Source organism: Gymnodraco acuticeps, unplaced genomic scaffold (genome assembly GCF_902827175.1).
Source record: "Gymnodraco acuticeps unplaced genomic scaffold, fGymAcu1.1, whole genome shotgun sequence".
Lineage (NCBI taxonomy): Eukaryota > Metazoa > Chordata > Actinopteri > Perciformes > Bathydraconidae > Gymnodraco > Gymnodraco acuticeps.
Window position 1 is genome coordinate 10,001 of NW_022991675.1, and position 23,733 is coordinate 33,733.

Below are 23,733 nucleotides of genomic sequence, written 5' to 3' on the forward strand. Positions count from 1 at the left end.
GCCTCGGGACATATTTCCCCAACAGTAAAAGCAGGTGATGTTTCGGCTCATGATGGAGCAGCTAGAGCTCCTCCTGAGATATAATGCATTTCCTTTGTACTGATTATGAACACAGGGAAATGTGTTTTTGCACACAACATATTCGTGCAATAGTGTTTACTCTTCAATATGTGGGTGTCCGTAAACTTAACAAATAATGTTAAACAAAGCCTGAATTTGCAACCTTAAGAAATAATAATAAATGCATTAATTATGAAATGTGTTGTCTCATTATCACGCAGTGCTGCATCAGAGCTCCTCCTGCATGTATGTCTGAGTGCCTGAGATGTGGATCTAACATGTCAATGATGTGCTGTTCTGAAATATTAGATCTAATTACATCCTGCTGGGTCAGCGCGGAGCACAGGAGGCGACCCTCGCTGTGAGTTATGGTGCTTCCTCTGTAGCTGCTGAATACCAGTCGCCCCACAAAGAGCAGCGTTATCATCATTTCACCAGTATTTCCTTTCCTGGGTTTCTGCGCATTTTTTAAGGATGAAATTCTACATTACATTTTCTCCAGAAGTGCATTTGTTCCTTATAATGTTACTATTATTCTTTGCTTGGGTTTGAGTGCATTGTTTGTTATTAAATGAAATGTGATGTATTGGTGAGAAGCAGTCAAATTAAAGGTCTAAATATAACATTTCTCGAGCATCCTTCACCTCCTGCAGAAAGAGCTTTTTCTACCGTTTGACTATTATTACTGCTTTCTTTTCTCTTGTGTTCCAGTGCATCATTTAAGCTCAAAACACCTATTTGTTATTAAATTAAACGTGATTTATTGCTGAGGGTCAGCACACAATTAGAGAACTTTAAACATATACATGTGTGCATCCACATCTCGATATATAATGCATCCATCTTGGGCATTATAAATACATTTTCATCCACATGTTTGTTTTTTTCTACCATTTCCTGTAATGATGAGAAATGGTGATTCGCTGCCTCTCTGCAGCAGATGCTCACTTGTTCTCTCTTTCTGCGTTTTTGCATCCGTCAATTATTCTAATAGTGTTGCCCTTTGCTGACAGGTTAAGAGCATTTTTATCTGCATTGTTTTCCAGGGCAGCTAAAGGGCTCGCGACCCCAACAATCAGAGTAATTGAATAGTTGGATAAATTGAATGATCTGCAGGGGAGAAGTGTGTAATGAAAATAAAGCGAGACCAGAGGATTCCTGCACCTTATGCATGTATAATATAGACATACATATAGGCCTGCACCTGGTGTGAGAAGTTTCAATGTGTTGCGTGAAATTCCTGCAACATCCCATCCTCCTTTTTTGAATCAGCTTGATGTGCGTTTTCATTTGACTAAAATGACATTTGGAGCATTAAGCAGCGGCTTATGGGATTGTGTTTCCTGCACAATATAAAGGATGTGAGACAATGGATGAGCAGTCCGTGTGTTCGGGAATACACGGGAAACATGCGGAGGAACAGCAGCAAGATGTAGCAGAGGATATTTCAAACGCAAAATGCGGCACTGTTTTTAGCGTTTACGCACTTTCTGCGCACTGCGAAACAATTATATTCTATATATATTTGTAATTGTATTTAACGTTTTTATTCCACCAAAGAAAAATCTGTTAATTATTATCATTATTCATATTATTATTTTAATTTATTCTATAATATTAAATAAGATGATTTATATGCTAATATTTCTGATTATACACAACATTATTACAGGCTTTGTTATATTTCTCCTAGGTTTTTTATATACACAATGGCTATTGACAACCTCCAACAATGCAAGATTAATATAGCCTAAAGAAATACAAATAATGCAAAAAGAAATAGAAGTAATTTAAATGGATAATTATTAGATGAAAAGTGCCGAAAAATCTGTAACATTTACCCAAATTATGACGAATTTGGATGAAATCAAATCGCCTGAAACGTGTGCGTGTATTTCTCTCTCTGTGTGTGTGTTCTGTGTGTGTGTGTGTGTGTGTGTGTGTGTGTGTGTGTGTGTGTGTGTGTGTGTGTGTGTGTGTGTGTGTGAGTGTTGCTTTTCTTCCCTCCTCTTGATCTAAATTGGAAGCGAAGACTGAGTTCATCTCCCTGAACCTCCGGCCCTCCGCAGGGACTCGGCTCCTTCAGCTCCCCGGGAATCAGCCTCACTCTCCGGCCGTGAGATGAGGAGTGTCAGCGGGCAGGTGCAGGTGGATGTGACGCGGACGTGTGTCCCATAAAGCCATGCTCATAGTGACAGCTCAGTGTGCCATGTGGACATACATTTAAAGTGATGGAAGGAGGCTGTTTTTAAGAGAATGAACAGATTACAATTACAACCATGGTTGTAATTGTAATCTGTTCATTCTCTTCTACATTCTCTTTCTACATTTAGATGTGCACATCTAAATGTAGAAACGAGTTCTAGCTCGATTTGGTTCATTTCATTTTGGTGATATCAGTGTATCACTTTCTAATATCAGAATCAGAATTCCTTTATTAGAGGGGAAATCTACAGCAAAGACACAGCACTGATAGACACAATACAACAGTTTTAAAACCGTATTAAGTGGGCATTCATACAAAAATAACACATTTCAAGAAAAAAACAAAGCAGAATGACAGTAGTAAATGTAGTATAAAGTATATATATTTTACGTTACAAAATTGTTGTTACAGGTGTTTGGGAATGCAACATGAATACGCAGCCAGTGTGCACAACATATACTATGATATAATATTGAACATTTTCCAAATATGTTAGAAAATAAATGGACCAATGACCACAAAGTTCCTTCTGTTTTGGTTGCATGGAACCCTCCTCTTCCTTTGAGCTTGCGCTATTCATTTTTTATAATTACAACCACATCTAAGCTACACGTCTTATAGCTCAATTACAATTACATATGAAATGAATGGATCTAATTTAATTTGGTGATATAGTTCATATGTCACCATCCCACTTCCAATAATGTTGAATATACTTTCCAAAAAGGGTCAAAAATAATTGTAGAAATGATCACACAGTCTTGAAATGACTGCAGCAGTGAATCTGCAAGGGAAACTATCCTCCTTTTTTACAAATCCCTAAGTTAAAAAGTTCCCGCTTCTCCTCATGGGACCATTTGCTGATTATTAAACTTTCATTAATATTTTCCAAAAGGGCTCAAAATAAATGATCGTGCAATGGAAACGCAGCAGTGAAATCTGCAAGGAAAACTCTCAATCTTTTTTTATAAATCCCTTAAATAAGTTCCTGCTCCTGCACGCTGCACGCGGGACCCTCCTCTCCCCCTGGCTCGCGGCCCCTCCACGAGCCACTGCAGCACTGAGAGCTATTTAAAGTCTCTCCAGGATGCAGGTCCCGCCTCTCGGGGGACTAGTGTCCGCCGGAGCCTCTCCTCCTCCTCCCGGTCACCTATGGAGGATGCTTTCCGCCACCGGGGGCCTCCTCTTCCTGCGCTCCCATTGGCCCTCCACGGCGATGACGTCACGCCCGCAGCCGCCCCTGCAGCGCTGCATGGAGCAGTTAGCCCGTCGGAAACATTTCCAAAAACAGCTCGGCACGGCACGACACGGACACCCAGACCCCGGGGATCATATACTGACTAACAGGGACAGATTCTGGGACAGTGAGGAAGGAACCCCCCCCTCCTCCTCCTCGACCCCCAGTCCACCTGCACACAGAGGAGCCATCATACTTTTTTTTTTTTGATTCTCCAGAAGACAGGACGGGTGTTGCGGGTGTATGCGCGCGGATCACGATGATGCAAAGTGCGGTGGTCCTACCGACAGAGAGTCCCGTGAAGAGTTTACCGGAGATCCTCGGAGTGCCACTGCAACGTAAGACATTTATTACCCTCCTTATTGAAGAGGAAAGTGGGCAACCGGTTTTTTTGCGTTAGATCCGGGGGGGGGGGGAGTGAGTGTAAATCGGCCGAGGATGAGGAGGAGAGGAGAGCTGAGAGTCTCTGCAGGCCGATGATGTGTCATGCTGCTTATATTCCTTAAATAATAATACTGATGAAAGCAGAGCAGTGGACATCCCGTGCGTCACATCACAGCCTGTAGTCGGCGGAGGACTATATATATATATATATATATATGATTTATTCTATATATTTTTAAAGCAACAGCATTTAATTGTTAAACTTTGCAGCATGTTGTTTCCTGCAGGCAGCTGCAATGTGTCCACAGGTCACACGCAGTTGTCACCACCCAGCAGACACACGCACACACTTTGATTGGCAGGTCAAAACACACCTTAAATCAGGATATACAATTAAGGATTTACAGCTGCGTAATATTTCCTTTGTAGCTTTTTGTTCAGGATAAAACCAAGTGTTTATCGCAGAACTATTTTCGTGCATCAAAGGCGAGTATCACCTTCTGTTCCTCCGGAGTGTTAATCTCTCCCTTTATAATCTGCAATCAAGATGGAAGAGGAACATCTCTGCTGCTCTGACCTGATTATTAAAGGACAGTTAGCATGTCAGATGGAGCTGGAGTGTAAAGGGCTACCTGCAGAAACCACAACAACTAAATAGGATCATGCAGTGAGATCATTAGGGTTCAAAGCCCTAAAATAACAAAACGTCCTTCTGCTGTAGGCCAAAAATAATCTTGAGAAAATACGTTTTTCCTGTAAATATGAAAGGGTAATCAAAGACACATTTGGCTTAGAAATAACCAGAAAATATATATAATTATTTATTTGCATCACGTTGCTCCGGCCTGTTTAGTTTCAACAACACAAATGCAGGATAAATAAATACAAATAATTAGTGTGATTTTAGATTTCCTGTATTTAAAGGGAATAAAGAGACTGTGTGTTGGTCGGCTTATGCTCTTTAATTTGATAAATCGAGGCAGATTAAAAGATTGGATAAAGATCCTGCCACTCAGCCCCCTGCAGGGCCTCTGTTCTATCCTGGATTTAAAACCTGGATTATTCCAGGAATAAAAAGCAACACATTTTATTCCGTGGACTCTGCTGACTCAGGGTAAAAATAGAGCTCCAAAAAGCACGAACCTGCAGGAAATACAGTGTTTACTTTAGGTGTAATTACCACAAATCACTGCACAATTTGAAAGTATGAGAGGCTGCCAGAATACACTTATTCTTATAGATATATATTTTAAAAAAAAAGCGTATTAGCTGCTAGACTTTTTCTGACGTGGTCCACTTCCTGATGTGACGGAGGCGATGAGACTGGATTGAAAGAGTGGAGAGTGGCAACAGATACCAAGACACACACACACACACACACACACACACACACACACACACACACACACACACACACACACACACACACACACACACACACACACACACACACACACGCACACACCGTTGCCAAGATTGAGCTGCTTTCCTTTCAGCACCACTGCTCTCCTCGGTCTTATCTCCAGATGTTTAAAATGCCTCTAATTTCTCGTCAAAATAAAAAAGGAAGACATCAAATCAAATGCAATCTTATTTAAATATGTTCCCCTATCCTCCCTGTAAGGATCAGTCACTATGGAGGTGAGACAAAGCCACTATACCCTGCCTCTCTCTGCAGGAATGTGACTTCCTGTTATGGATCTTTTTATATGCTGCTTTAAATCTGCAAAATGAAGCAACATAGGGTGGATATTATCTGCAAATATGTTCATTTCCTATTCTTTTATAGGTAAACATGAAGTCATCAAAACATTCAAAACACATTTTGACTGAGCTACCTTCATTTTTCAGTCATACATTATCGTATTTGTCATTTAAAGCTGCAATACACTTTTCCTGCATTTTTAGTATTGGAAAATGCATTTAGTTGAATATAGATAATGTGCGTGTCCACGTTGTGTGTGTGTGTGTGTGTGTGTGTGTGTGTGTGTGTGTGTGTGTGTGTGTGTGTGTGTGTGTGTGTGTGTGTGTGTGTGTGTGTGTGGCTCGACCTCCATGTTGCACAGAGAGCTGTGTGTTCCTTCAGACGGTGTGATCAGATTAAGCACGAGGCTTCTTGAGCTTTATAGCTGGATGATGTTTTGTCTCGACAGTGAGCAGCGTGTGTGTGTGTGTTGTGTATATATTATACGCGTGTGAATGTGTGTGTTTGTGTGTGCGTGCGTGTATATATACGTGTGTGAATGTGTGTGTTCGTGTGTCAGTGAGTGTGTGTTTGCTCTGTTGTTTTCTGGCGTTTGCTCGGTGCATTTATTCTCGGTATTGATTTTTCATTATCGGATATCATGCGCTGTTTGACTAAGTGAAACCACGAAGGAGCATTTTATTAATAAAAAAAAAAGGCAGTTATTTACAGAACATTTAAAAAAGATATATATACTTGTAATGAAAGGACAAGGCCTTGTTCGGCAATATAAACCCCGGATTAAGTCCTTGTTAAATACGATTAAAATATTGAGTGTAATTATGGCTAAACTCTTGTTATAAATGAACCAGCCCTGATATAGCGTGCATTTGGTTGTTTATTGAAGGCCCAGCTTGCAGCGGAAATATGCATTTTGAGATGGATGAACATCAGACTGTCCTTGAGTTATCATTTCGATGTCACCTTTAAAATATGTGCAGTTTACAGCAGATCATCGCTGCAGAAGCTTTCAAACGTGAAGGAATCGGGAGGTTAAACGCGGGCCATGTTTCTGCTGCACATGTGGTCGTGTTTGAAGAAAAACTACGACATTGAATCTATTTTTGACCCTTTTTGCCACCGTGGAGCTAAAACACCCTGCACAGATTAAAAGGCTAAAGAGGAACCAAATTGGTCGAAAAATGATCATAAAAGTCAATATATTTGTCAGAAAGTAGTCCCTCTCTCTTTTTACTGCCGGGACAAAGCTCCGAGCTCAGCCCCTGATGAGACGGAGATATTCCACAAAGCCTTCCAACACAAAAAGACCCACACTCATTATTTCATCGTTTTAAATAAAGAATACCGTGTTTTTATTGTTTAACAAAGATAATGCAATTAAATAAAAATGCTACGTATATTACGTTATTTAAAGTAATGAAAAATAAGACAAAAGTGTGTTAAAAAATAAAAGAAATAACATAAAAACAAACCGAATAGGAATGAGATAAACATATGTTTAACATGGCTGATCAGACAATTGAACGACAGGGCTGATACAAGCTTTTGAGTATATCAAATATAGCCAAATACTATTTATAAAATGTACATAATGACATTTAATTGAATTTGTATAAGGGTTTTTATATATCCAGTCTGGGTTTAAAGTAGGAAATGAAACCAAATTAGGCTACTAATGAAATATTGTGCTTTTTCACGACGCATTCTGGGACAAATCCACTGCAAACATATCCAGATATTAGAAAAGCTGTCAGTCAAGAAAAGATGGGATGATGGCATTAGAGAGCAAAAAGAAAAAGGCACTGAGGATCAGTCTAAACCACCGTACCGTGGCTGTAAACACATCCTTTATGTTTCTGTGTACATAGGCTGTCTCGATATTAAAGCATGAGAAATAAATGGGAGAGAAGGAGAAATGAACGCTCTGGAGATAACTGGATAAATAGTGTAATATAGTGCAACACATCGGATATAATGTATGAAATTGTCCTTATTCTACGCTTGCATGAACCCATGTATTCCCCCTGTTTCTACCGGGTGTTCTGACTGTCCTCTCCCCTCAGAAATCCCTCATTGCGCCGGCTGCAGTCAACACATCCTGGACAAATTCATCCTGAAGGTGCTGGACCGACACTGGCACTCCAAGTGCCTGAAGTGCGCCGACTGCACGGCTCCTCTGCAGGACAAATGCTTCTCCCGGGCCGGAAGCGTGTACTGCAAGGAGGACTTCTTCAAGTGAGGCTCCTTCTTATTTTATTAAGATATATATATATATATATGTGTGTGTGTGTGTGTGTGTGTGTGTTCATGGTTGCAGTGGTGGAAAAAGCATTCAGATTCTCGAGTAATTAAGCACTCTTCAGAACTGTTACAGGATGTGTATTTTGTAAATTGTAACGGCTAGCCTACTTGTTATTAGCATATTAGCATATATACAACGCCATTATTTCGAGATATCCCGGTATTATTGCAGTAAGTTTTTATCAGCTTTAATGTTTATTTCTGAACCAAAACAGCTATAAAAAAATGCTGGTAATATTATTTTATTTTGGTGAATAATTATTCTGTCCAAGTCAATTTTGAGTTTAACACCTATCATTTTGCCAGGCTGTTATAAATGGATGGTACCATAATGGACTTTTTATGCTTAATTATATGAATTGCATAATAATATTGCAGACGGTATTCTCTATTACTAATTTAAAAATAATAATAGGTCACCTAAATGCCCTTTTATGTTGATATTGAAAGAGTAAGCAACACCTTTCAAAATAAGAGTTCAAAAGCCCTTTCTTTCTTTCTCTCTTGCCGTCAAACGATTGGCATCAAAGAAAGACAATTGAGTTTGACTTTCATCCAGAACAGGATCAGCAGATCGGAGCGTTTTACCAAATCATGTTGGAGAGGTTTTAATGCTCAGAGCCTGAATGAGAGCTAAAGAGCTCTGGAGACTCAGTGAGAGCTAACAGTGTTAGCCCCCCCCAGGGACACGGGGGACGTTAGCATGGTGTGGTGAGGAACACGTGTGTGTGTGTGCGTGCGTGTGTGACTGTACATACTCACAGCAACATACACACATTCAGAGGTGGAAGAAGTACTCAGGTCTTGTACTTGAGTAAAAGTAGAAGTACTCAGGTCTTGTACTTGAGTAAAAGTAGAAGTACTCAGGTCTTGTACTTGAGTAAAAGTAGAAGTACTCATATATTGTACTTGAGTAAAAGTAGAAGTACTCTGATCTTGTACTTGAGTAAAAGTAGAAGTACTCAGATCTTGTACTTCAGTAAAAGTAGAAGTACTCAGATCTTGTACTTGAGTAAAAGTAGAAGTACTCAGGTCTTGTACTTGAGTAAAAGTAGAAGTACTCAGGTCTTGTACTTGAGTAAAAGTAGAAGTACTCATATATTGTACTTGAGTAAAAGTAGAAGTACTCTGATCTTGTACTTGAGTAAAAGTAGAAGTACTCAGATCTTGTACTTCAGTAAAAGTAGAAGTACTCAGATCTTGTACTTGAGTAAAAGTAGAAGTACTCAGATCTTGTACTTGAGTAAAAGTAGAAGTACCAGAGTGTAGGAATACTCTGTTACAGTAAAAGTCCTGCATTCAAAATGTTCCTCAAGTAAAAGTAGAAAAGTATTCTCATCAAAATATAGTGAAAGTAGCGACAGTAAAAGTAGTCATTGTGCAGATTGATCCATTTCAGAATAATATATATATATGTTTTATAATGATTGATCATGAAAGTGTTCTCAAAGCTGGTGAAGGTGCAGCTAGTTTGAAGTACTTTGTATACTGCAGGGTAGCTGGTGGATTTACTCCAGGTGGAACTAAAGTCTGATTCAACACTTGGTTATATTTCACATCATTCATCCACATCTGTGAAGTAACTAAAGGTATTTAATACATGTAGTGGAGTAGAAGTACACAGTATAGCATCAAATGGAAATACTAAATTGTACTTGAGCAAATGTACTTAGTTACTCTACACTACTGTACACACACACACACATGCACGCATGCACACACACACACACACACACACACACACACACACACACACACACACACACACACACACACACACACACACACACACACACACACACACACTTCCAGAGGCTGTGTTTCTCAGCAGTGATTTGGAGGCTTCACCTCGCTCTTTTTATTTCCTGGGTTGGCGCTGTGATTGAAAGCCTCTCCTGAGTCTGTGCTTTATTGGTTCTCCTCAGGGTGTGTTTTACTGTGGGCACCCCTCCTCCTCCTCCTCCTCCTCCTCCTCCTCCTCCTCCTCCTCCTCCTCCTCCTCCTCCTCCTCCTCCTCCTCCTCTTTAGCTCTCAGTACTTCATCTGCAAACACATAAACATGCAAACATGCAAACACCACACACACACACACACACACACACACACACACACACACACACACACACACACACACACACACACACACACACACACACACACACACACACACACAGTGCATTGATCCTCTCCATCCATCAGCCTGCAGACAGCTCCATCGTTAACAGAAATGCTCCACTGCTGATTTTTCTCTGCGACAGCTGGAGCTTCTGTAGCTCTGACTCTGTGCCATCAGTCCTCCTGAGGAGATGAGCAATATCTGTCTGGCAGCAGGAGACATTTAATCTGGGTCGGTGTCGCTAACACCACCAGCCTGCAAAGTGAAGAGGGCGTAAGCAGGTGGAGGAAGTACTCAGATCGTGTACTTGAGTAAAAGTAGAAGTACTTAGATACAGTATGTTTAAATGAATACCATAAAATACCAGCTCCAACCGAAGGCTTTGTTCAAAATGTAGGTCTAACGCACTCTTAAAGGTTTGGACACTCTCTGCCTCTCTGATTAAAACTAACAGACCTGGGAGCGTAATGTTCTAGCGGGGCGATCGTGGATTAAAATATATTTTAGGTACGAAGGTGCTTAGTTCCTTAGTTACATAACACCACTGTGAACAGAGGCTCATGTCTTGTTGTAAATGTTCTAACGTCACTCTCTTGTTCTTCCTGCAGGAGGTTTGGAACAAAGTGTGCCTCGTGCCAGCAGGGCATCCCCCCCACTCAGGTGGTGAGGAAGGCGCAGGACTTCGTGTACCACCTGCACTGCTTCGCCTGCATCATGTGCTCCAGGCAGCTGGCCACCGGGGACGAGTTCTACCTGATGGAGGACGGGAGGCTGGTCTGCAAGGTGGACTACGAGACCGCCAAACAGAACGGTATGATCTTGTCGTCCCTGTACGGAGAAGTGTTCTAGACTCTGTCTGTCGGTTCCTCAGAAGATACAAGTGTGTTTTCTGGGTGTGTGTGTGTGTGTGTGTGTGTGTGTAGGTGTGTGTGTGTGTTCTGGGTGTGTGTGTGTTTATGCATGTGTAGGTGTGTGTGTATGCGTGTGTGTGTATATGCGTGTATGTGTGTGTGTGTGTATGTGTGTGTGTGTGTTCTGGGTGTGTGTGTGTTTATGCATGTGTAGGTGTGTGTGTATGTGTGTGTGTAGGTGTGTGTGTGCATGTGTGTGTGTGTGTGTGTTTATGCAGGTGTAGGTGTGTGTGTGTGTGTGTGTGTTTATGCATGTGAAGGTGTGTGTGTGTATGTGTGTGTGTGTATGTGTGTACGTGTGTATGTGTGTATGTGTGTGTGTATGTGTGTGTATGTGTATGTGTGTGTGTGTATGTGTGTGTGTGTGTGTGTATGTGTGTGTGTGTGTGTGTGTATATGTGTATGTGTATGTGTGTGTGTGTGTGTGTGTGTGTGTGTGTGTGTGTGTGTGTGTGTGTGTGTGTGTGTGTGTGTGTGTGTGTGTGTGCTGTCTCTCCGTTGAGACTTCCATGCATTGATTGATTATGTAAAGTGAAGCTGTTATGAGGCTGTGAGGATTTATGTCCTCTGCTGTGGGACTTGGACAGATGCACAAGGACAATAATATACTCCTGTACACCAATACTCACTTCATTTAACATGCACAGGCAGAGTGTGTGTGAGAGGAAGTCACTCACACTTGTAATGGTGTGTTTTCAGATGATTCAGAGGCGGGGACCAAGAGGCCGAGGACCACCATCACCGCCAAGCAGCTGGAGACCCTGAAAAGTGCCTACAAAAACTCCCCAAAACCTGCCCGTCACGTGCGGGAGCAGCTGTCCTCGGAGACGGGGCTGGACATGAGGGTGGTGCAGGTACAGGGGAGAATATCTATGCACTCTGACATGTTTAAAACACTACAAGGGTCATTCCAGAATTGGAGGACAATTTAGACTCCAACATTTTTGAAAAAGGAACCTTTTATTTTATAATTTTTTTTATGTATTTAGGAAAAACAGATAATAAACCATCAAAAAAAGGGATTTGCCCAGCTAGGCATCAAATGTATATTTTCCAATGAAGAATTACCCCTATTACTCTAATTACAGTAACAGGGTTAAATCAATGCTAATTTGAGCTTTAACCTCAGGAAGTATTATTATTATTGCAAGACAAGTATGTTTAACACAACAAGTGCATGTTTTAGCATTTTGGGCATGGATTATTAGATTTTTTATATGGGGGACATGACATGTCCTCCAATTCTGGAATGACCCACAAACACTTGATCTGTGTCGTCAGAATATGTCCTTTACACGATAAGACCTAATAACTTAAAGGGGACCTATCATGCAAAATGCACTTTGTGATGTCTTTTATACATCAACTGTGGAACGACCTGCCCTTGCTCATCAGACAGGCTCCCACACTGACTGCTTTTAAATCTCGTCTTAAAACCCACCTCTTCTGCTTGGCATTCAGAAACAAGTAGATTGTTGCTTTTATTTGCTTTCAGTGGTCTATTGTTTTTATTATATGGCTGTTATTTATTTTTTAATTATTACGTTTATTCTGGTTTGCTTTGTGTTTGTATCTTGTATTTTAAATGTATTTATATTATGTTGTGTGAGCTTATCTCTCTGTACAGCACTTTGGTCTGAAGGTTTTTAAAGTGCTATATAAATAAAGTTGGATTGGATTGTGTCCCCGGTGCGTCGGGGAACTCACGCAGCGTCAGGAAATAAAACCCTCTCTCTTTTCCTCCGTACCCAAATCTTTTAAAAACGGGGAACAACGAGCGGATACAGATTCCATCCGAACTGATGTGTCCATCCGAGGTGACGTCGGCGGACCCACAGAAAGTTGCTATCAGAAACTATGCCTGACGTGTTTTGGACGTCTTTGTTTACATTAGCATCGCTAACACTCAGAGCTAACCTTTACTGGAGAGCACATGTGTTTAAAAAGCAGGAAATAAAGAAAGGAACTCACCTTGTGATAAACCTGCAAGAGAAAAAGCATTTGAGCTCCAAACTGTTTCAGAGATAATCCTTGATGTGGTTTAGAACAGGATGGCGTTTTATCACAGCAGAATTTAACTTTATCTCTGGTAGAATTCTGATCAGGCATTAGCTCCGCCTCCTCTTTTATTTTTTTTCAAGCTAAGGACCCAAAATCTGCATTTCTCTAACAGGGCTTCAAAAGAGGGGTTTGAGCAGCGTGGCTGCAATGGATGATCTGTTTGGTATTTTGAAAATAAAACTTCACTGACATGTTTTGTTTAGGTATGGCCCTACAATATATGTTTCAAATATAGCATAGGTCAGTGGACCTATCCTATATTTGAAACATATATTTTAAGAAGTAACAATGCAGTGAGATATGGAGTCTTGTTTTTAGACAATGCATCTTTAAAGGTCCCCTATTATACTATTTCTTTCATCGATATATCATAGTTCTCATATATAACCAGAACACGCCTCTGAAGGACTTTGTTTAAAACACTACAGACACTTGATCTGTGTCGTCAGAATGAAGCTGAAATCCAGCACCAGACACTTTGTACGCTGCTATGGACACTCTTGCACTAATGTACATTTTTTGAAGTGACAGTTATTTTGTATTGATTGTTGTGTTTTATTTAGGTCTTAATGTGTAGATATGTATAATTGTGTCTTTTGATTGTGTATATATAGGTATTTTCATTTCATTTCAAACCTTTATTAAATCCCATTGAGATCATTGATCTCTTTTTCAAGGGAGACCTGCTCAATAGTATATATACATATTTGCCTACATATTTTTATATATATTTGTTTGTTGAAAGGTGCTATATAAATAAACGTGCCTTGCTTTGCCTAAATGTTAATGTTATTTTCTCCTTCAGGTGTGGTTCCAGAACCGGCGAGCGAAGGAGAAGCGTCTGAAGAAAGACGCAGGGCGACATCGCTGGACTCAGTTTTATAAAAGTGTGAAACGTAACAGAGGGGGAACCAAAGTGGAGAAAGAGAGCTCGGCCGACGACGCAGGGCTGAGCGACAGCGAGCTGAGCTTCAGAGGTACGAGATACTCAGTACTCAGATCCTTTCCTAAGTAAAAGTACTAATACTATAGTTGTAAAATTAAAATACTCAATTACTCAAGTGACAGTTCTGATTGGTTCCTAAAAAGTACTCATTCTGCACAATGACCCATTACAGGATAATATCAAGTAAAGAAGTCAGGTAAATGTAAAACAACACAAATATCCAAAGTTAAAGTACTTTAAAAGTTAAAGTATCGTTTCACAGATCGTTCTCCAATGTGTAGTTCCTCTACTTTAAAGAATCCTCTCCTGCTGATGTTCAGGTGTATATCAGTATGTAGTGCCTCTACTTTAAAGAGTCCTCTCCTGCTGATGTTCAGGTGTATATCAGTATGTAGTGTCTCTACTTTAAAGAGTCCTCTCCTGCTGATGTTCAGGTGTATATCAGTATGTAGTGTCTCTACTTTAAAGAGTCCTCTCCTGCTGATGTTCACGGTGTATATCAGTATGTAGTGTCTCTACTTTAAAGAGTCCTCTCCTGCTGATGTTCAGGTGTATCAGTATGTAGTGTATCTACTTTAAAGAGTCTCCTCTCCCTGCTGATGTTCAGGTGTATATCAGTATGTAGTGTCTCTACTTTAAAGAGTCCTCTCCTGCTGATGTTCAGGTGTATATCAGTATGTAGTGTCTCTACTTTAAAGAGTCCTCTCCTGCTGATGTTCAGGTGTATATCAGTATGTAGTGTCTCTACTTTAAAAGAGTCCCTCTCCTGCTGATGTTCAGGTGTATATCAGTATGTAGTGTCTCGACTTTAAAGAGTCCTCTCCTGCTGATGTTCAGGTGTATATCAGTATGTCGTGTATCTACTTTAAAGAGTCCTCTCCTGCTGATGTCAGGGTATATCAGTATGTAGTGTCCTCTACTTTAAAGAATCCTCTCCTGCTGATGTTCAGGTGTATATCATCAGTATGTAGGGTCTCTACTTTAAAGAGTCCTCTCCTGCTGATGTTCAGGTGTATATCAGTATGTATTGCTCTACTTTAAAGAGTCCTCTCCTGCTGATGTTCAGGTGTATATCAGTATGTAGTGTATCTTACTTTAAAGAGTCCTCTCTGCTGATGTCAGGGATGTGTATATCAGTATGTAGTGTCTCTACTTTAAAGAGTCTCTCCTGCTGAGTGTTCAGGTGTATATCAGTATGTAAGTGTCTCTACTTTATAAAGAGTCCTCTCCTGCTTGTTCAGGTGTATATCAGTATGTAGTGTCTCTACTTTAAAGAGTCCTCTCCTGCTGATGTTCAGGTGTATATCAGTATGTAGTGTCTCTACTTTAAAGAGTCCTCTCTGCTGATGTTCAGGTGTATATCAGTATGTCGTGTCTCTACTTTAAAGAGTCCTCTCCTGCTGATGTTCAGTGTATATCAGTATGTAGTGTCTACTTTAAAGAGTTTCTCCTGCTGATGTTCAGGGTGTATATGCATGTAGTGTCTCTACTTTAAAGAGTCCTCTCCTGCTGATGTTCAGGTGTATATCAGTATGTAGTGTCTCTACTTTAAAGAGTCCTCTCCTGCTGATGTTCAGGTGTATATCAGTGTGTAGTGTCTCTACTTTAAAGAGTCCTCTCCTGCTGATGTTCAGGTGTATATCAGTATGTAGTGTCTCTACTTTAAAGAGTCCTCTCCTGCTGATGTTCAGGTGTGTATCAGTATGTAGTGTTTCTACTTTAAAGAGTCCTCTCCTGCTGATGTTCAGGTGTATATCAGTATGTAGTGTCTCTACTTTAAAGAGTCCTCTCCTGCTGATGTTCAGGTGTATATCAGTATGTAGTGTCTCTACTTTAAAGAGTCCTCTCCTGCTGATGTTCAGGTGTATATCAGTATGTAGTGTCTCTACTTTAAAGAGTCCTCTCCTGCTGATGTTCAGGTGTATATCAGTATGCAGTGTCTCTACTTTAAAGAGTCCTCTCCTGTTGATGTTCAGGTGTATATCAGTATGTAGTGTCTCTACTTTAAAGAGTCCTCTCCTGTTGATGTTCAGGTGTATATCAGTATGCAGTGTCTCTACTTTAAAGAGTCCTCTCCTGCTGATGTTCAGGTGTATATCAGTATGTAGTGTCTCTACTTTAAAGAGTCCTCTCCTGCTGATGTTCAGGTGTATATCAGTATGTAGTGTGTCTACTTTAAAGAGTCCTCTCCTGCTGATGTTCAGGTGTATATCAGTATGTAGTGTCTCTACTTTAAAGAGTCCTCTCCTGCTGATGTTCAGGTGTATATCAGTATGTAGTGTCTCTACTTTAAAGAGTCCTCTCCTGCTGATGTTCAGGTTGTATATCAGTATGTAGTGTCTCTACTTTAAAGAGTCCTCTCCTGCTGATGTTCAGGTGTATATCAGTATGTAGCTGTCTCTACTTTAAAGAGTCCTCTCCTGCTGATGTTCAGGTGTATATCAGTATGTAGTGTCTCTACTTTAAAGAGTCCTCTCCTGCTGATGTTCAGGTGTATATCAGTATGTAGTGTCTCTACTTTAAAGAGTCCTCTCCTGCTGATGTTCAGGTGTATATCAGTATGTAGTGTCTCTACTTTAAAGAGTCCTCTCCTGCTGATGTTCAGGTGTATATCAGTATGTAGTGTCTCTACTTTAAAGAGTCCTCTCCTGGCTGATGTTCAGGTGTATATCAGTATGTAGTGTCTCTACTTTAAAGAGTCCTCTCCTGCTGATGTTCAGGTGTATATCAGTATGTAGTGTCTCTACTTTAAAGAGTCCTCTCCTGCTGATGTTCAGGTGTATATCAGTATGTAGTGTCTCTACTTTAAAGAGTCCTGTCCTGCTGATGTTCAGGTGTATATCAGTATGTAGTGTCTCTACTTTAAAGAGTCCCCTCCTGCTGATGTTCAGGTGTATATCAGTATGTAGCGTCTCTACTTTAAAGAGTCCTCTCCTGCTGATGTTCAGGTGTATATCAGTATGTAGTGTCTCTACTTTAAAGAGTCCTCTCCTGCTGATGTTCAGGTGTATATCAGTATGTAGTGTCTCTACTTTAAAGAGTCCTCTCCTGATGATGTTCAGGTGTATATCAGTATGTAGTGTCTCTACTTTAAAGAGTCCTCTCCTGCTGATGTTCAGGTGTATATCAGTATGTAGTGTCTCTACTTTAAAGAGTCCTCTCCTGCTGATGTTCAGGTGTATATCAGTATGTAGTGTCTCTACTTTAAAGAGTCCTCTCCTGCTGATGTTCCGGTGTATATCAGTATGTAGTGTCTCTACTTTAAAGAGTCCTCTCCTGCTGATGTTCAGGTGTATATCAGCACATTGTCAGTAACCCTAATGAAATTGATGGAGCTGCTAAATGAAACGCTGCTGCAGAATTGAATGGTTGTTTTCTTGCATTGTTCGATACAAAGAATCTCATTCACATTCCCCTCACACCCCCTGCCGCCGTGATGGAGCTTATTGGAGCACAGAGAGGCTTCTTAGTGGGATGCAAACGACAGCTCGGACATCCCGGTGTTATTTAATGTTGCAAAACCCGTTTTGGGCGCAGTCGTAAAAGTCTTCGAGCCACTTTTAAAAAAGAAAGGCCCGTTTTTATGAGAAATGAAAACATGGTGACAGAAACTCTATAAAGCACGCGGGGCTTTTAGTCAATTAGAGAGAAAGCGCTCTGTGTTGTTATTGAAGCCACTCGGGGGAGGGATGGAGATGGAAACAAATATATGCTGCAGCGATCGCACACATACAGACCTCCTGATGCTGGAGAGGGAGAAGAGGCACAGATCAAACACCAAGCACTGGCTCAGCCTCCACTTACTGCACCTGTGAAACCCCAATAACTCTCACCCATAAAAGCACTTAACTGTATTGAAGAATAACAACTATATAATGCTTTTGCAGTTGACAGCACTGTTGATGTGTTAAAGTTTTAACACGCCTCATGCTAAGTGAAGGTGATGATGAGAGGGAACGTCTCTCCCCGTTAAATATAGGCTTTCTTCTGGAGGTAGAAGGAGCTCATTTACAGTTCAGGGAGTTTGGAGGGAACACAGGGATTTGAGCCTTAGCAGACCATTCACATGCACCAAAATCTACAGAACACACTACAGGAAAGGGAACCCCCAAAGAGCACAATAGGCACTCTTTGCAAATGTTTGACCTGTGATATCAGAATACTGAAGGCCCACCTATGTCCACTAAAGGTCTGCTATCATGCAAAATGCACTTTGTGATGTCTTCTCTACATCACCATGTGTCCCCGGAGTCAGGAGACTCACAAAGTAGGGCTGCTCGATTATGGCAAAAATCATAATCTCGATTATTTGGGTCAATAATTGATATCACGATTATTAAAAACGATTATCCATTTACTTTGAAAACATCCATTTATTGAACAAAATAAATTGAACAGTATGTTTTTAACAGTTGATTACCCTGAACTTTAAGTATGCTTCAACTGAAAAACCAATACAATTTATTTTTTAAAGAAAGAAATAAAAATAATTGAAAGAAATAAAAATAATCGTTTTATTTCGATTATGTTGTTTTCATAATCGTTGCAAGCCAAAATCGATTAAAATACGATTAATTGAGTAACCCTATCGCAAAGTGTCAGAAAACAAAACATCTCTAAAAACGGAGCTGATCCAGATTTGCTGCGTCATGACGACATTACTAAAAATGTGGGCGGGCTTTATATCCACGGGCCAATCAGAAACGTTGCTGTCAGAAACAATGAGACGTGTTCTGGAAGTAATATGGTCGGTGTTTACATTAGCATCGCTAACACTCAGAGCTAACCTGTACTGGAGAGAGTGTGTGAAGAAGCAGGAAATCAAAAGGAAGTCACCTTGTGGTAAACCTGAGAGAGAGAAAGAGTTTGAGCTCCGTACTGTTTCAGAGAGAATCCTTGATGTGGTTTGGAACAGGATGTGGAGCATTTAGCTGAGAATCTGCTTCTCTTCTGCTGTAAAGCTTCTCTCTGCAGCTCTATGTGGCCCCGTAGCTACTGACCCAGAATCAGCACTTTAGTAACAGGGCTGAAACAAAGGGTTTGAGGCTACAATGGGTGATCTGTTTTTGGTGTTGTTGAGCAAAACACTTCAGAGACATGTTTTGTATAGATATGGCCCTACAGTATAATATAGTGTTCAAATATGGCATAATAGGTGAGCTTTAAGCCATTCAACTCTCCAGATAGGCTTTGCAGACCGTTTACATGCACTAAAACCTATAGGAAACACTACAGGAGAGGCTAAACCCCAACCAGCGTAATAGGGCCTCTTTAAGGACAGTGTGTAGTTTGTGATATTTGAATATATATTAATTGACTGTCTCCTAAAAAAACCATTAAACATAAAATCACAATCACTAAGAGAAAACATGCTCAAAGACCCTTTAGGGTGCATTTGATCTAGTGATCACATCTGACAGTTTCAGCTCCTTCTGTACATTATTCCAAGCAGAAGGGCAGCATATGTATGGGTTTAAAGTTTGGTACATTATTGTTGTGTCTGGGGGACACAATGAGGTTTCACATGGACCTGAATGCAAACGTTGACCCATTAATCCCAGTATAAAATCACCAGTAAGTGTTTCATTGGCGCTCTTTATTCACACGTTATATATATATTTGTATTTGGGATTGTGGGAAACGGTATTTCGATCTCTCTGTCTGTACACACAAAGAAAGTTTGAAATATTGACAATAAAGTTGACTTTGAAAAGCTTTTTTACCGAGTTCTGTTCTCCCTTTTTGTGACAGCGCACAACTAACTATCTCTCTCCTCTCCCACAGACGACCAGGTGCTCTCGGACCTCGGCCACACCAACGGGCTGTACGGCAGCGTGGGGGACGTGAACAGCGTGGGGGACGTGAACATCGTGGCGCTGAATGGAAACGGTTTCTCGGTGGACGCGGCGGGACAACAGTATCACGATGACATCCGGGGCGGGAAGTCCCTACGGCCTGCCGCAGTCCCCCTCCTCCATCACCTCGCTGCCCCTCCACAGCCTGGGCTTCAGCATGGACAGTCTGGTGGCTCAGGGTGGGGGGGGGGCAGGGTCTGAGGGCCATGGGAGGGGGGCCCAACTCAGACCTGTCCACAGGGAGTAGTACAGGATACCCCGACTTCCCCACAAGCCCCGCATCGTGGCTGGACGAGATGGACCATTCCCAGTTTTGAATCTCGGAAAAAAAAACACGGCAGAAACGCTGTGGAATCACCTGGCGTTTTACATTTCCTTCTATCAAGACTGGTTTGTGGAAGAAGTGGATCTCAACACATCCCCAAAATGTTCCCATGTTGCCCTAACCCTCCTCCGTACCTCGAGATGGACCATTCCCAGTTTTGAATCTGGTAGACAACACGGCAGAAAGGCAGAAACGCTGTGGACTCACCTGGCTTTTCCAGTTCCATCCCCCCCTCTATCGACCCCCCAAAGGCTGTGAGGAGGAAGAAGTGGATCTCAACACTGAAAGTTCAATCTCCACGGAGGACGATTATGGAGGACACGTGGGAACAGATTTGAGATTTGACCAACCCAAAATTCTGACTTTCTCAAACCATTTTTTATTTTACATTTGGTCAAATCCCAACAGTATTTCCCTCGTGGCCCGTTTCCTCCTCCGTACCTCGAGACCATTCCCAGTTTTCAATCTCGGAAAAAACACGGCAGAAAGAAACGGACTCCATCTGGCTTTTTACATTTCCTTCTATCACTGGTTTGTGATTGTGGGTGAAGAGGAGGAAGAAGTGGATCTGAAAGTTCAATCTCTACAGAAGAGGATTAGGGAGGACATGTGGAAACATATTAGAGATTTGACCAGTTCTAAATCCTGATCCCAAACGGTTTCTTTTTAACATTTGGTCACATCCCTAACATGTTCTCATGTGGCCCTTACCCTCTTCCGTACATCTGAACACTGCTGAAAGTCCAATCTCTACGGAGGACGATTAGGGGGGGACATGTGGAACATTGTTGAGATTTGACCAACTAAAATAAATTCTGACTAATCCCAAAAGTCTGACTCTCAGAAACCACATCTCCCAAAATGTTCCCACGTGGCTCTTATCCTCTTCCGTAAATCGAGATGGACCATTCCCAGTTTTGAATCTCGGAAAAACTCATTTGGCTTTTTACATTTCCTTCTATCACATTGTTGAGATCAGACCAATTCAAAAAAAATTCGGACTTTTTTACATTTGGTTACATCCCAACAATATTTCTCATGTGGCCCTTCTCCCCTTCCGTACATCTCAACACTGTATCATACACTTTTTGTTTTGTTCTGTCACCCTGGGACTGGATTTGGTTGGATTATCTCTCACTTGGTCCCTCAGAAGTACAGACCCCCCCCCAGATACAACTTTAGGGCTACAATCCAGATCAAAGTCCCTACGAGACCCTGCATGCTTCACGGACTGCTGCCTGTCCGAGCCCTTCTTTCCACAGCGGCGACGCACTTTACTCTCCTCCTCTGTTCCTGCGCAGGAGGAGAGACATATGCACAAGGCAACAAACACAGTGTTTCATTGGGAGGGGAATTTACAAGAACAGTGGCACAAGTGTGAATTTTGAAACCATGCTGATGTTTTTTAATGTACTGCTGAAGCTTCTTAGTCCGTACAGAAAGTCCTCCGTTTGCTACACAGCAGATTTTATTTATCCGTATAGCTGTCAGTATTAAAGGAGATAACGTGTTGGAGGAGGAAGCAACCATTTTGAGTAATACATCACATTGAAATTCATATTGATTTTGAACGCAGAGACAAAGAGATTTCATGGAGTGAATAACATTCACCAGGAGGGTAAAAGCGTCTCTCTTGTGTTTCCTCGTCTGATCTGGGATTCTCCGGGTAATCTCCTCTATTCCTGCAGAGCGACCATCCTACTTACCACCCCAGATGTGAGTCAATCTGTTCTCCCTCTGCTGGCCTCCATGTCAGGGGGATTACTGAGAGCCCCCCACGATCCGGGCTCTGCAACCCAGCGCTCACATGGTCACATTAAAGCTGCCCGGCAACAACACACAAGACAAGAGGCACTTTAAGCAAAATGCAGCATTACTATCTGGTGAATACACATCGTACTGGACAACAACAGAGACAAGGCACTTTAAGCGTCTAAAAGTCTCATTTAAGAGCCCGAAAATGACACTAAAACGATTTGGATTGCAGCGTGAATAGATAAATACACATTATTAATTGTAAAAACGTACCGTACAACAACAGAGATAGAAGACAGAGTCACTTTGAGCGTCTAAAAGTCTCTTAAAAATGCAGATTTAGCGCTAATACTTTGATTTGACCTGTTTAAGTCAATCTTATCTGTTTTGTGAAAATTTGCTTTTTTTAAAAAACAGATCATCTTAATGTAAATTCAACCAACAGAAAGGGACACTTTGAAGCAAGCAGATTGGATCACAGCTGACACATTGCAGCGTTAATATCTAAATACACATTATTAATGGAAAACTTACCGGACAACAACTCAGAGAGAAGACCGAGTCACTTTAAGTCTCATTTAAGAGCCAGAAAGCAAATCAACAAACATAAAATGCAACTAAAACAATTTGGATTGCAGCGTAAATATCTAATACACATTAATAATGAAAATCTAACTTCACAACAACTCAGAGAGAAAACCGAGTCACTTTAAGCGCCAAAAAGTCTCTTAAAAATGCAGAGTTAGCGCTAATGCTTCGACCTGTTGAGCCAGTTTGACTCATCCTTACTTTTATTTCAGTTCAAGAAAGTTCATCTTATTTATATCGACACCTTTTTGTTTGTTTTACCAGAGCATCCTATTAAAGAGCCAGAAAGTGACACCATTAAGAAAACACTCTGGATTACAGCCTAAATACCCAGTAAATACACCGTATCCATGGAAACTATACTGGGATTCAATAACAATAATTAATATCAATGACAGTATTAAAACATGTGGGAAATAATTACGTAAAATGGTTATAGCTCCTCCAGAGAGCCTCCTCTCTCCTCTCTCCTCTCTCCTCTCCTCTCCTCTCTCCTCGGTTATAGCTCCTCCAGAGAGCCTCCTCTCTCCTCTGCTCTCTCCTTGGTTATAGCTCCTCCAGAGAGCCTCCTCTCTCCCCTCTCTCCTCGGTTATAGCTCCTCCAGAGAGCCTCCTCTCTCCTCTCTCCTCTGCTCTCTCCTTGGTTATAGCTCCTCCAGAGAGCCTCCTCTCTCCCCTCTCCTCTCCTCTCTCCTCGGTTATAGCTCTCCAGAGAGCCTCCTCTCTCCTCTCCTCTCTCCTCGGTTATAGCTCCTCCAGAGAGCCTCCTCTCTCCTCTCCTCTGCTCTCTCCTCGGTTATAGCTCCTCCAGAGAGCTCCTCTCCCTCTGCTCTCTCCTTGGTTATAGCTTCCTCCAGAGAGCCTCTCTCAGTCCTCTCTCCCCCTCTCCTCTCCTCTCCTCGGTTATAGCTCGTCCAGGAGCTTCCTCTCTCCTCTCTCCTCTCCTCTCCTCTCTCCTCGGTTATAGCTCCTCCAGAGAGCCTCCTCTCTCCTCTCTCCTCTCTCGCTCTCCTCTCCTCCCCTCTTCCTCTCCTCTCTCCTCGGTTTATATCTCCTCCATAGAGCTTCCTCTCTCCTCTCTCCTCTCCTCTCTCCTCGGTTTATAGCTCCTCCAGAGAGCTTCCTCTCTCCTCTCTCCTCTCCTCTCTCCTCGGTTATAGCTCCTCCAGAGAGGCCTCCTCTCTCCTCGGTTTATAGCTCCTCCAGAGAGCCTCCCTCTCTCCTCCTGACCCTAAAGTGCACATGTGTACCCATTACTCCAGTATGAGATCCCCAGTGAGCGC

General features: G+C 41.6%; 1 protein-coding gene across 1 annotated transcript; it reads left to right on the forward strand.

Annotated features, from left to right (window-relative positions):
• The first annotated feature begins 3,677 nt into the window (after nucleotides 1–3,677).
• Nucleotides 3,678–22,942, forward strand: lhx4 (LIM homeobox 4). Its single transcript, XM_034198722.1, is given in 8 exon segments — nucleotides 3,678–3,841; nucleotides 7,656–7,827; nucleotides 10,618–10,820; nucleotides 11,620–11,774; nucleotides 13,787–13,958; nucleotides 19,712–19,863; nucleotides 19,865–19,962; nucleotides 19,964–22,942. Coding segments are annotated over 8 exon segments (1,167 nt in total). The 5' UTR covers nucleotides 3,678–3,762; the 3' UTR covers nucleotides 20,100–22,942.
• Nucleotides 22,943–23,733: the final 791 nt, after the last annotated feature.